Source organism: Macaca fascicularis, chromosome 8 (genome assembly GCF_037993035.2).
Source record: "Macaca fascicularis isolate 582-1 chromosome 8, T2T-MFA8v1.1".
Classification (NCBI taxonomy): domain Eukaryota; kingdom Metazoa; phylum Chordata; class Mammalia; order Primates; family Cercopithecidae; genus Macaca; species Macaca fascicularis.
In genome coordinates this window covers 94983895-94997812 of record NC_088382.1, presented here as the reverse complement: position 1 = coordinate 94997812, position 13918 = coordinate 94983895, and the positions used below count along the sequence as shown (strand labels likewise).

Genomic DNA, 13918 nt, shown 5'->3' with positions numbered 1-13918 from the left:
GGTCAAATCAGATGAGGACAAACTTAACTGACAACTTTCATAGTGTGGATATTGCTGGTGGCTTTGATAGCACAATGCTAGAAGAGCAATAGAGATAAAAGCCAGATGAGAGCAGCTTGGAGAGGAGAGAAGTAGAGAAATCAAAGACAGCAAATGCCCAATTTTGAGATGTTCTGTTGTAAATGGAAGCAGAGAAACAACATAGTAGTCAAAGGAAGAAATGGAATCAAGTGAGTTTTAAGATGAGAGAAATCACAGCATGTTTGTATGCTGAAGGGAACGATCCAATATAGAGGGAAAAATTGCAGATGTAAGAGAACAAGAAAGAAGGCTTACTGAAGCCATATCTTTAAGTAGGGAAGAGGCAATGGGATCTAGTATACGTTTGGTGGGACTGGTCGGAGGAGCACAATTATTCCTCTATAGCAAGGGTTACCAAACTTTTTCTAGAAAGTGCCAAACAGTAAACTGTTAGGCTATACAGGCCAGGCCATATGAACTCTGTTGAAAGTACTCAACTATGGCTGGGCACAATGGCTCACGCCTGTAATCCCAGCAATTTGGGAGGCCGAGGCAGGTGGATCACCTGAGATCAGGAGTTCGAGACCAGCCTATCCAATATGGTGAAACCCTGTCTCTACTAAAAATACAAAAATTAGGCAGGCGTGGTGGCGTGTGACTATAGTCCCAGCTACTTGGGAGGCTGAGACAGGAGAACTGGTTGAATCTGGGAGGCAGAAATTGGAGTGAGCCGAGATCATGCCACTGCACCACTCCAGCCTGGGCGAGAGAGTGAGACTCCATCTCAAAAAAAAAAAAAAAAAAAAAAAAATTGTAAAAAATGAGCATGGCTCTGTTCCAATAAAGCTTTACTTAAAAGAGAAATAGGCAGCGGGCCATATTTGGCCTGGGGGCTTTAGTTTTGCCAATCCCTACTCTATAGTAATAGGAGGGAATTCAGGTTTTCTGATTCCTATCCCAATATTCTATAACGTTTACAATCTTACTTAGTTTTTGCAAGAGCAATAAATAGTAGCTATTATTTACTTGAGGAAACTAAGGCCTCTAAGAATGTATATATTTTACTTAAGATTATGAAGCCAACATTTAATACAGCTATGTTTCTAAAACAAGTCCTCTCATCAAACCATATCTTACTGATTCTGTTTTCAATAAAGAGCTGGGCGCCAATTCTTACATCTTGAAATCTTCTGGCTTCAACAGTTAAAGCAATACGGAATTCATTTTCTAAATCCATATACTGCTGGCTTAACATGTCAATTTTCTCTTGGTATTCTTTTATCACTTGCTCATGTTTTTTCTCTTCTTTGGCTATTTCTTTAGCTAAGGCATCCTGGAACTCAGTATCAGTAAAAAACTCCCTTGTTTCAAGTTCCTTCCTGGAGGGAAAAACATATAAAGATAAAAGGATGATACTCACCTGAAAAGAAACATTGTAAAGGTCTTCACATAGTTCTTAATATTCTATATTCGCTATTGTTAATTCAATATCGGCCTCTCGCTTTCAAACACAGTAATTGGGCACAGATAGGTACAAATAATATGAGTTTTATTTGATTGTGTATTTAATAGTGATGGGGATAAGGGAAATATATCAAATCTTAACTTAATGAGATAGTTCAGAATCATTCTATGGCTTCAGAAATTCTTCAGGTGCATTTGCATAAGATATTTCACTTTATCTACTACTTTGGCCAAGTGTTTGACTTGCAATAAATACAGTCTGATTAACACTGGTGGTTTGTTAATAGAAAAAGTCAGTTAAAGTATAAAATTATTTACTAATCTTTTGATATTGGGCCAGTTAGTCCATTCTTTACAGTTCTCCACTACTTTTCTTGCATTACTGAAACCTATAATGTGAAACCCATCATTTCCAGTTTTTGGTTTCTTTAAACTGGAATGAAACTAAGTAAAGCAAACTAAGTATAAAACTCCTGTATAGGAAACTAAGTACAAAATTCTAGATTTTTGTGATTATTTTCCCCCAATCTTTTATAGTTGTCTCTTCTACACATGATAACAATTTTCCCCAGAGCACCAAAATTTATGTAGATACAAAACAAAACAGGTTTGGGAATAAATACAATTAACATATGATAATCATACAATTTCACTGGTAGGATAGTACATAAATAACTGAAATAGATAAGCTGAAAATGTTCAAATTACTGCAGATTCTATAGAGCAAGAGTTGACAAACTACAGCCCATCAGCCAAATGTGACCTACAGCCTTTTTCTTTGTAAATAAACTTTTAATGTAACATAGCCATGCTGTTCATTTTATGTATTATCTATGGCTACTTTTGTGCTACAAAGGCAAAGTTAGGTATGGCCTACAGAGCCTGAAATATTTTCTATGTGACCCTTTACAGAAAAATTTCACTGACCTCTCCTTCAGAAGAATAAAGAATACTGATTAATTTACTGATTAATTTACTAATTAATTAACTTGGAGGTCAATTAAAAATTTTCTCTCTATATAAAGACCAACTTTTGGCTGGGTTTGGAGAAATGAAAAATAAGCTATATTGTTATAAACCTATACCTCAAATACTGATAACAAAGGCACCTATTCATTTTTTAGCTACTAGTTCTTGCTATAGGGCTGATTCTAATGTATACATACATGAACACGGCATTTTCCAATAACTGATTCTGTCAGACTATACCAATGCTCAGTCACTATCTTTAAATACTGGTGGTGGGGAACCAGTAGCTTTCTTTTTCTATTTTTAAATGCCAATACATTCCTGAGACATTTTTCATTTACCTGTGTTCCTGTTCTTTCAATGCAAGAAGTTCATGAAGTTGTTGCACTTGTTCTCTTTCTCGATGAAGGGAAGTTCTAAGTAAGTATATTTCTCTATCAGCAGCTGAAGCTTTGAGTTCCACCTCTTGGATCAGTCTTATCTGAGTAAAATGCACACAATTACAGTATTTAGATAATAATCTCCCTTGCTATTTTAATGTCAATTTCCATAAGTACCTTTTAAATGACAGTGTCTGGTGACTAAGTTGATTTTCAAAATTTAGGAAATTAATGATGTTTCAGTCACACAAAGTGCAGCCTTGGAAGGAACAAATATACTAGCATTAACTATTGCTTATTTGCATCACAGATTTTAATAATTTCCATTCAGAAGTATGAAAATGAAATTCCTTCAACCACCTGAAAGCCTTTTTAAAAGCCAGCTCTCTCAGAATAAAAGCCTAACTAACTGCAACATTTCTATCAACTTTTCTTTTTAACTGCTTTAAGAGCTAGTAGTGTTAATTTAGACATAATTCAACAGGCTTTGTGACTGTTAAATTAACAGCAATTTAATTTTTGCATATAGCTCACATTTTTTTTTTTTTGCTTATTTCCAATTTTATTTTTCCAATAATAAAAGGGCTTTCATTGTTGTTAACATCTAAAGTTCATTCAAGAAGATACCTACTATTAGACAGATTTTTTTTTTTAAAAAAAGAAAAAACATACTAGCTAATTAGCTAAGAAAGAAGCTTTGCATTTTGTGACAGAAGCTTCTTCCATTTAGCCTCACATCTTTTAGGTTTTCTAGGTGGTATAATTTGTTTCAAAATAGAAGCTATGAATTTGTTTTAATCTATGCCACTCATACACTAAATAGAGAAATACCTGTGCCGCCTGCTGCTGCCTTTTTTGTCTCTCCATTTTTTCTAACGATTTTTCCAGGGTTCTTAAGTGTTTAAGGTGATCCTCTTGTTGATCTTTTGCTTTCATTAGTTCAACAGTCAGTTTTTTAATTTCATTTTGAAGTTTGTGAACCATAACTTCGAGTTGTCCTTTGGAATTTCTCTCTCTAAAAATAATTTCCTTTAGCCTAAAGCAGAAGTTATATGTGGTGTTAAGTATATACACATATAAAAATGATAAAATGGTAATAAGTGTTCAAACTTAGAGAAGATCTGAAATATGTTTCAAATTCTAATTACAGTAAAAACTGGCAGAAAAATAGTGCATCTTTCCCCTACTCCTGAACCTAACATTATGATAAAAAGGAAAATATTTTATATAAATTACTATTCCACAGCAGAACTTTACTAAACAATTTGTTTCAGGCATTATACTAGATATGGACTTAAAGGCAAGCAAGATGAATAAGATGGAGTTTTCTCTGCCTTCGAGGAACCCAGCATCTCACAGAAGGAATAGACATGATAGATTTATAAAGCGATGTGACAGATGTGCTACATAAATAGCAACCTGTAAGTCAACTTGGACTCCTTGTATCTAACCCAGACACCCAATATTGCTCCCAGCTTTGTGCTGGTTAGAACCCTTTCATTACAACTGAAAACTCTTAATCAGTTTCAATAAAAGAGAGAATTTACGGACCTGCATAAGCAAACATAGAGAAGGATGTGGTGGCACTATGCTGAGGGACCACTGAAACCAAGAACATAACACAATCCTAGAATCTGGCTTCAAAAGCAGACTCTAGGAAATCAGATATCGGTGGTCTGCATGGTGTCATGCAAGAATCTTTATGTTTGGGGTAAGGGTACAGGAGGGAGACTATGAACATCTCTGGGATCATATTCTAATAGCCCTGAACCAAACAGGAAAGAGTATCTTTCTCTAGCTCAATTTAGAATGAGTCCTAGGCAAGGCTCTGATTAGTCCAATTGGATTCATATGTCCACCCCATGAACCAATCACTGTGGCCATGGGATACAGGATGTTTACCCAGCTTAGGCCAAGTGCTCACCCCTTACTACAGACAGGTGGTTGAGATGACAGACTGTAAGTCTACTGTTTGGAAACGGGACACTGACAAAGACGCAGCCTCATGAAGAAATTACTGAGTCATGCAGCCAACCCAGTGTAATTTCCAAGGCATATTTAAAAAAATATATCCATCAACTTCTACATCATGGTCATTTCTCCAATTCTTGTCCTTATCATCTTTCTTCTTGACTTCAATGAGAGTACTCTCCGAACTGGTCTTCCTTTGTTCATGCTCTCAACTCCTGTTTGGTATGCTATATGAAAGAGTGCTAGACTGCATATGGGTTGCGGGCAGGGAAGCCACCGAGAAGTAGAAATGGAACAATCATCTAAGCAACAGATAAGGGCCTAAAGAAAGGTAACAGGTTTGGGATACAGAGGAGATAGTTCAACATCTTTTAAGATGATATCAGTATTAATTGATGAATAAAGATATCAATAAAGATGATAATATCAACTGGCTGTGGGATAGGAGAAAGAGAAAGGAAGCAAAAAAAAAAAAAAGATTCCTAGATTTCTATAGCTTTAGTGACTGACTGGATGCTGGATGGGGCACCATTTATTAGGGCAAGAAATATATAATAAAGAAGAAGAATGAATCCACCTGAGGCCATGCTGATCTTAAAAAACTTATGAGGAATACAGACAAGGCATTTTTAGTAGATAATTAGATGAACAGATCTAGTCATCAAGGAGGTTTGGATAATAAAAATACCAAAGTAGATAAGATTCATTTTTTTGAAATTGTATGGCACCCACATGCCAGACCCTTTATTAGGGATACTGATTCCCTACCAAGGCACATAAGGGAATAGGAAGATTAGTAAGGATCTAATCTCAAACAAACATGTGGTAGTGGTGGGGGTGGGGGGTGGCATAGATAGAAGAATCAGAAAAGATTGGTTTTTCATGAAAACAATGAATGCATAACTTGGGAAACACAGGCACAACAATAGTTAAGTAAGAAGAAAGATAAAGTGTGCCCAAAGTCTTCCAGTTTAAATGGACTGGCTAGCAGCCCTAGACACAGCTTCCTCTAATATCCCGCTAAATACTTAGAATATAGAATAAAGTAAAAATTCATACACATATAACTGAAAACAAAAGATAACAGAGTGCCAAAATTTGGGAATAATTTCAATTATAAGGCAAATGGAACTAAATTGAAATTAAAAACAACTCCTCCAACACTCAGGCTTTGCCTCATGAAATTGCTCCATTCTGAAAAACGGAAGACAGATCTTTTCTCTTCCACTGTCTGTCCATGACTCAGTCACAGGGTCTCTATAAATCTGTCACTACATAATGTTGGTTACTTATCCACTTACTGAAAGCAGGAGTGCTGTTTTTCTGAGGTAGAGCACTCTAACTGAACCATCCTGTTCCCTCATCATACCCAGTGGCTTCTTGTGTCAATTCAGACAGACATTTGTAAAATACAAACAAGGCAGGAAGTTGGTGGGTAGTGGTAGAAGGGCTAACAATAACATTATGCATCATAGCTTTATAATTATAGAGGTTTAATAGCACGCATGTTGCATATTAGAATTGTCTTTATACTCGTCAGGTACAACATATCAGAGAACCATGCAGTGGGGTAGAAAACACCATGTCAGTATCACAAAAGTGCTTAAAAGAAACTGGGAACTGGGCTGTGAACTGTGTACATCAACTTATCCAAATGAGATTTTAGAAGGGGAATTATCCACTGCACAATCAGACAGGAAATGGAACCAGGAGCAACTTCCCAAAGTCTGTTAGCAAATGTCAAGTCTAGAAACCTAGTGCTCATTCAAGGATAAGAAACCATAAGAAACTCTAAAAATCTTATAATCATTTGAGGAAAAGCATAACATTAGAAATAATTACAGGAAACAGAAGAAAAAAAGTTATTGTAATTTAAAAAACTAGTATTTTCACAGAATGAAATGACAGACCTGTATTAAAGAATGCAATACAACAAAACAAAACAAAACAAAAAAACCCCAGATAAAATGGGAGACGTAATGGTGAGGATAGGATAAAAACATTAGATTAAGAAACTGGGCTATATGATACCAAAGCTCCCTGCAGAAGATGAGTATGTGATGAAATCAAACATGACCCAAGAAGCTGAAAGAAAAAGGCTGCCAATGCCTGCCCTTTACAGAATCTGGCACTTTATATAAAAAGTTGTTAATCACTGCTCTAGTCTCTTGCTGTTCTTTACTTATAATATTTACCCGACACCTTCCTGCTTGAGGGCTCAAATACATGTATCTGAATTTCTTGTTGATATAACAAGCTATTAAAGTGCTAAATTATCTAATACAATTAGTTCAAATCAAACTAAAACCACATACATTGTTGTTGATTGAACTACACTGAAACTAAGGAATTAAAGTTCTAAAGTCAGTATTCTTTATGCTATGAGGTATCTTCAGGTTTATTAATTTTTTTACCTATCTGTGGTAAGTAAAGCCAGACTATGAATATCATCTTTTTCATTTGCATGTTTATGCAGCTCATCGATATAATCCATGAGTTTATTTTCGGCTTGCTCAGCTCTCCATCTCTTCTCTCTCTCTTGGTCTAGCTGTTCAACAAGGGACTGAAAAAAAACAACAAAGTTATGTGAACTTACAAAAGTTACCTAACTTCTCACAGCCTCAATTTTCCCATTTATAACAGGGGAATAATAGTACCTACTTCAAAGAGCTGCGGTGAAACTTTTTATTTTATTTTTTTGAGTCTCATTCTGTCACCCAGGCTGGAGTGGAGGGGCATGATCTCAGCTCACTGCAAACTCTGCCTCCTGGGTTCCAGCGATTCTTCTGCCTCAGCTTCCTGAGTAGCTGGGACCACAGGCATGTCCCACCACGCTTGGCTGTTTTTTGTATTTTTAGTAGAGACGGGGTTTCACCACGTTGGTCAGGCTGGTCTCGAACTCCTGACCTCAAGTGATCCACCCACCTTGGCCTCCCAAAGTGTTGGGATTACAGGCGTGAGCCACTGCGCCTGGCCAAAAATTAAGTTAATGGTAGCAAAGCATATAGATAAGTGCAGAACAGTGCCTGCTACATAATAACCAATCAATAAATGTTAGCTGCCATTATTATGCCACAGTAGATAAGATTCGTTTTTTGAAATAGTATATACTCATAGCATGGCACCCACATGCCAGACCCTGTATTAAGGATACAGAGTCCTTACCAAGGCACGCAAGGAATATGAAGATTGGTAAGGATCTAATCTCAAACAAACTTGGGGGGGTAGAATCAGACAAGATTGATTTTTCATGAGAAAAATGAATATATAACTTGGGAAACACAGGCACAATAGGTTAAGTAAGAAGAAAGATGAAGTGTGTCCAAAGTCATAATGATAATTATTTATTTTTCAATATTAAAGCCTCTATAGTTGAGAATAAGGGGAGGAAACCAGTAGCCTAAAATGTACCAATTCTATTACTGAAAGAACAATACACAAGTAATATAAGGGGAAGTTAATGAAAAATATAAAATAATGAATCCACAAGTACTGAAGTTTCTCAACATGAGAATTGTCAAGAAAATTTTGAAGAATTAAAAAATTTTTGAACACCTCTTAATCTGGGATCCAGTGGTCCAAAATTGAGTTTCATGAAAGTCCATGAAAACCTTGAAATTATATACATTTGCTTTGAGTGTAAAAATAGGCTTCTTTGAGAAGACCTGTAGAGATTTTTAGATACTGAAAAGGGTCTGACACCCCAAAAAAGTAGGAAGCACTACATTAAGGAATAAGAATTTAAATATTCATAACTGCTTCTTCCTCCAGAAGCATATAACAAATGATTTCACTTAAATCTGATCATAAAAAAATGAAATTTTCATTCATTCAAAAATAACATTACATAAAATCTGGAAATCAGGAAGGAAAAAATAACCAATTTTCATCACTCCAATAAAATTCATACACTTTTTGCTAATAAAAGCATGCATAATTTTTCTGGGACTCTGTATTTAAAATTATTCATACTACTTTTTCTTAATTTCTTAAATCATACCTGGTAAGTGTTGTCTTCTGAGTGACTTTTGTCTACTTTAATTATTTCAGTCTTTGGCTTTTCTGATTCTTGTAACATAGGACAGTTCGCTAAAGATGAGCTTACATATAATTCTTTAAGGTAAGGTGGTTTCATTTTACGATTACAACTGTAAAGAATAAAACATAGCAAATCACTCAAAAAAGTGTGTTCACATTACTTTTCTCTAACATTAACATTTCTAGTTATATACGCAAACAGCTTTTTAAAAAGAATATTAATAAAATTATAGTAACTTGGACAAACTGCTTTATAAATTTTATAATGGGTGTGCTCTGTTGATTAATGAGTACCTCAAAATTTTAAAAAAGATAATGATTTCATAAATGTTCAGGGTTCAACATTTTCAGGTAGGGTAGAATTCTTGGATATATCAGAATAATTTAAAAAGTACTATGGTAAGGTGATACCTAAGAACTCGAAAAGACAGTAAACAGAACTACTCTTTGGGAGTTAAAAGTTTAAAATCGACACATAATGGATCAAAGTTAATAGATTCTATCACTTGGTAGGACCAAAGAAATTCCAGGGTACGTCCTGGAAAAAAGTACAGTGTTTGAAGTGAACTGAATGCCTCTGTGTGTGTGTGTGTGTGTATATATATATGTACATGTAAAATGTAATTGGGTAAGTATGGAAGAATTAAACAACAAAACAACAAAATATGCTTTGCAAAAGGAGAATTACAGAAGCAAAAGTTTACTGTAACCATCCCAGAGTAGTCATTTCTGAACCACTTGTCATGGTGATCCCAATTACGAAAGTACAGACATCGGTTTCCCTTGTCCTTATGGCATTAAACGCAATCATCTTATTCACATTTAATCCTAAACTCAGTGTCATCTGACTAGGACTTGGCTTTCCATCTAGATCTGCCTACAAAGAGAGAAAAGGCTAGTCATGTAGACTCATGTGTACCAGTCTTATTTCCCACTGTAAATGAATGAAACTAAAACCACATACATTCTTTTTGATTGAACTAAACCTAGATTAAACGAAGGTATTCCAGTTCTAAGGTCAGTATTCTTTATGCTATGAGATATCTTCAGGTTTATACATTAATTTTGCAACTAAGGTATAGACACAGAGAAAAGGATCCTTTTATACACATTTACATGAATGTACTGACCAGATCAGAACCTACAAGGCTGAAAAATCAAATATTCAGCATTAGTAAAGTAATAAATATCACCATGAGATAGCTTCGAGAAGCCAGCATTATTAACTTCTGTGTGCCTTAAATTTCTAAAACTAAAACAAGTACCTTACAAAAGAGTTGCAGTTTTTATTGTGGTGCTTAATAGTTTGAATGGTTTTGGCATAATACGGGATTTTTGATCTTCGAGGAACTTTTTTATTGCATTCTTTTCTGTTTCCATAGTCACTTTCAGAAGTTATATCTGTGTCTCTTTTTGGTCTGGGGTCTTTCTCAGGAACATTATCTATTGAATTACAAGTCTAGAATTTAAAAAGCCAACAAAGTTTGTTAAAAGTTCCGTATAAAAAAGATTGAAATTGGAAATTTTCTGAAATATTATGACTTTTTATATGATTAAGGGTTTATAAACTAGAAATGTTTGACATTAAAGACAGGGAATTAAGCTTCTGGTATGGACAAGTAGGCATCTACCATGTTGACTTTCCTGCAGATAACAATTATAAACTCTGGAAAAAATACAAACAAAACAAAACAAAAATAAAAACTACTTGAAGGCCTTAGAAAGTGAACAAAAGTAGGATTATTCTAGAGGGGAGGTGACACTTGGAAAATGGACCAGAATGAGGGTGTTTCTGTTTTTTACGGTTTTTAGCCTGAGAATGTACCACAATCAGTATCATGCAGAGAGTCTAAACCTCAGGTAGGAAAAACCAGACTTCTGGGCCTAAGGAACCAGAGGGCAGTATGAAGTGGACTGCAAGTGGCCCAGCAAAGAATGAAATAAATGAAATGAACTTTGAACTGCTACCTAAGATAAAAACATACAATCTGAGTCAAACCAAGTTAAATCCTTACTGAAAACAAAAATGCCAACACTCTTTGGAGGACTATAACCAAATCTAGAGTATCCACAACAAAACATTCACGATGTCCAGGATGCACTTCAAAATTGCTCGCCATAGGAAGAACCAGGAAAATGACCTATTCTCAAGAGAAAATGGAGACCAAACCTGAGATGACTCAATGTTTGAATAAGCAAACAAGAACTTTAAAATAGTGATCAAATAGTGATGTTCAGTGAGATAATAAGAAATACGCCTGTCATAAACAAAAAGACCAGAAAACTCAGCGCAGAAGTAGAACTATAAAAAATAGAAATTCTATAACTGAAAAATACAATGTCTGAAGTAGAAACTGACTGAGATTAATAGCAGAATGAGACAATAAAGAAAGAGTACACGAACCTGAAGCTAGCTCAATGGAAGTTATTCGATATGAAGAATACAGAAAAACAAATGTTGACAAAATGTACAGAGCCTTGGGGAATTTTGAGGCAATATCAAAAAGTCTACATGGAATCTGAAAGAGAGAGGAGAGAATGGAGCAGAATAAATATTGGAAGAAAGTTCCCAAATTAGGTGAAAACATAAAATTACAGATTCAGGAAGCATAGAGAAACTGGAAGTAGGATAAACACAAAGAAAACCATCCTTAGGTACAATGCAGTCAAACTGCTGAAAACCAACAGAGACAAATTCTTGACAGTAGCCAAAGAAAAATGGCATATTACATACAAGAAATCAAGGATCTTGAATTCATGTTAACTTTGCAATCAAAACTATGGAGACCAGGGACAGTACTGAAAGAAAAAAAAATTGTCAATTGAGAACTCTATATTCAGTGAAAAAGTCCACTAAGACTAAAGGTTAAACACACTACTATCCACAGATGTAACACTACATTTGCTAAAGGAAGTTCAGACTGGAAGTCCTGGCTGAAGGAATATAACACTAGATGGAAATTTGAATCCTCAAGAAGAAATAAGAGCATCACAGTTGATTTATATACAGATAAATACAAATAATGTTTAAACATTTTACTTGAAATGATACAGTATTAACTCTAAGTAGACTATTTCAAGTCTTTTTTTAGAGCATTCAGACCAAAACAAAACCTAAAGAATTGTGACTAAAAAACCAACATTATGAATTAAAACTGAATTATATCCCAGCACTTTGGGAAGCCAAGGTGGGTGGATCACCTGAGCTGGGGAGTTCAAGGCCAGCCTGACCAACATGGAGAAACTCCGTCTCTACTAAAAATACAAAATTAGCTGGCGTGGTGGCACATGCCTGTAATCCCTGCTACTCAGGATGCTGAGGCAGGAGAATCGCTTGAACCCAGGAGGTGGAGGTTGAGGTGAGCTGAGATCATGCCATTGCATTTCAGCCTGGGCAACAAGAGTGAAACTCCGTCTCAAAAAACAAAATAAAACAAAACAAAACAAAAAAACCTGAATTCTAAAAATTATCCAACAGAAAGTAGGAAAGGAAGAAAAATGAATATAAAACAGAGACAAACAGAAAACAAATAACAATAAAATGGTAGACTCTAATCTAACTTCATTAATGATTACAGTAAATTTTAACAGACTCTTCAAAAGAAGTGATGGCCAGATGGGATTTAAAAACAAGACTCACTTTTCTTCTGTCCACAAGACCCATTTAAATATAAAGACACAAACAGATTAAAAGTAAACAGATGCCACGATGAGGTATGCCTCTACACCCACTAGGATGGCTATAATGAAAATGACATAAAAGAACAAGATAGCAAGGATGTGAAAAAACTGGAACCTTCATATACTGCTGCTGAAGATATAAAATAGTGCAGTTACTTTGGAAAGTCTGGTAGTTGCTCCAAAGGTTAAACATATGACCCAGCAATTCTACTTCTAGGTATATAGCCAAGAGAAATGAAAATCTATGTCTACACAAAAACTTATACATAAATATTCATAGAACTATCATAATAATCAAAAGTAGAGGCTACTGAAACGTCTATCAACTGACAAAAGGATAAATAAAATGTGGTATATCCATACAATGGAATAATTATTTGGTAATAAAAAGAAATGAAGTATTGATACATGCTACAATATGGATGAACCTTGAAAATATGCTAAGTGAAAGAAGCTAGTCACAAAAGGCTAAATATTATGATTTCATTTATATAAAATGTTCAAAATAGGCAAATCCAGAGAGAAAGAAAATAGATTTGTGGTTGCTTAGGGTTGACGGTGTAGGTAAAAGGAAATGAGCAATGACTGCTAATGGGTAGCACTGAATTGCACACTTCAAATGGGTGAACCACAGGGTAAGTGAATAATGTATCTCAATAAGGCTGTTAAAGAGGAACATTTCATAATAATAAAAGAGTAACTTCATCAGAAAGACCAAGCAGTCATAAACGTGTATGTGTTTAATAACAGAGCTTCAAACATAAGAAGCAAATAAAGAACTAAAGGGAGAAACACAATCCACAATCACAGAGATTTAAACACTTCTTCATGCTGCAACTGATAGAACTAGATCAACCCCTCACCTCTACAAACAAAAAAACAAGCATCAGCAACTGATAGAATGGACAAAAAATGAGTAAAGACATGGTTCACCTGAAAATACTATCAATCATGCTGACTTAATTGTAGAATATACATTCTTTTCAAAAGCACAATGAATATCCACCTAGAAAAACCATATGCCAGGCTATAAAAAAACTCAATAAATTTAAAAAGATGGAAATTATTCAGAATATGTTCTCTGAACAAAATGGAAGTAAATCAGAAATCAAGGACCAATAACATATCTATAGAATGACAAATGGTTTAAAAATTAATAAAAGACATTTCTAAATATTTCTTGGATTAAGGAAGAAATCACAAAGGAAATTAGAAAAGTATTTATACAATAGCAAAAGCAAAACATACCAAAATTTGTGGCATGCAGCTAAAACAGTGCTCAGAGGAATATTTATGGCTTTAAATGATCATATTAGGAGATAAGTCTAAAATCAATGATGTAAGTATTTATATTAAGAAGTTACAGCTGGGGGCCGTGCCTTATGCCTATAATC

At 34.9% G+C, this 13918-nt stretch overlaps 1 protein-coding gene across 9 annotated transcripts in view; it reads right to left on the bottom strand.

Moving 5' to 3' along the window:
- The window catches only part of LRRCC1 (leucine rich repeat and coiled-coil centrosomal protein 1), a 41649-nt gene that overhangs the window by 15041 nt on the left and 12690 nt on the right, over positions 1-13918 (bottom strand). For 4 of the 9 annotated variants that reach the window (XM_005563636.4, XM_005563637.4, XM_065519422.1 and 1 more), the window contains 6 exons: positions 10109-10302; positions 8806-8953; positions 7220-7368; positions 3666-3870; positions 2796-2935; positions 1199-1400 (listed from right to left, as the gene is read on the bottom strand). In XM_005563636.4, coding sequence (XP_005563693.3) covers positions 1199-1400; positions 2796-2935; positions 3666-3870; positions 7220-7368; positions 8806-8953; positions 10109-10302 — 1038 coding nt within the window. Of the gene's footprint in view, positions 1-1198; positions 1401-2795; positions 2936-3665; positions 3871-7219; positions 7369-7466; positions 7667-8805; positions 8954-10108; positions 10303-11247; positions 11363-13918 lie in introns of those variants that run through there. The other 5 variants (XM_074000032.1, XM_074000034.1, XM_074000033.1 and 2 more) reach the window with 3 other exon arrangements.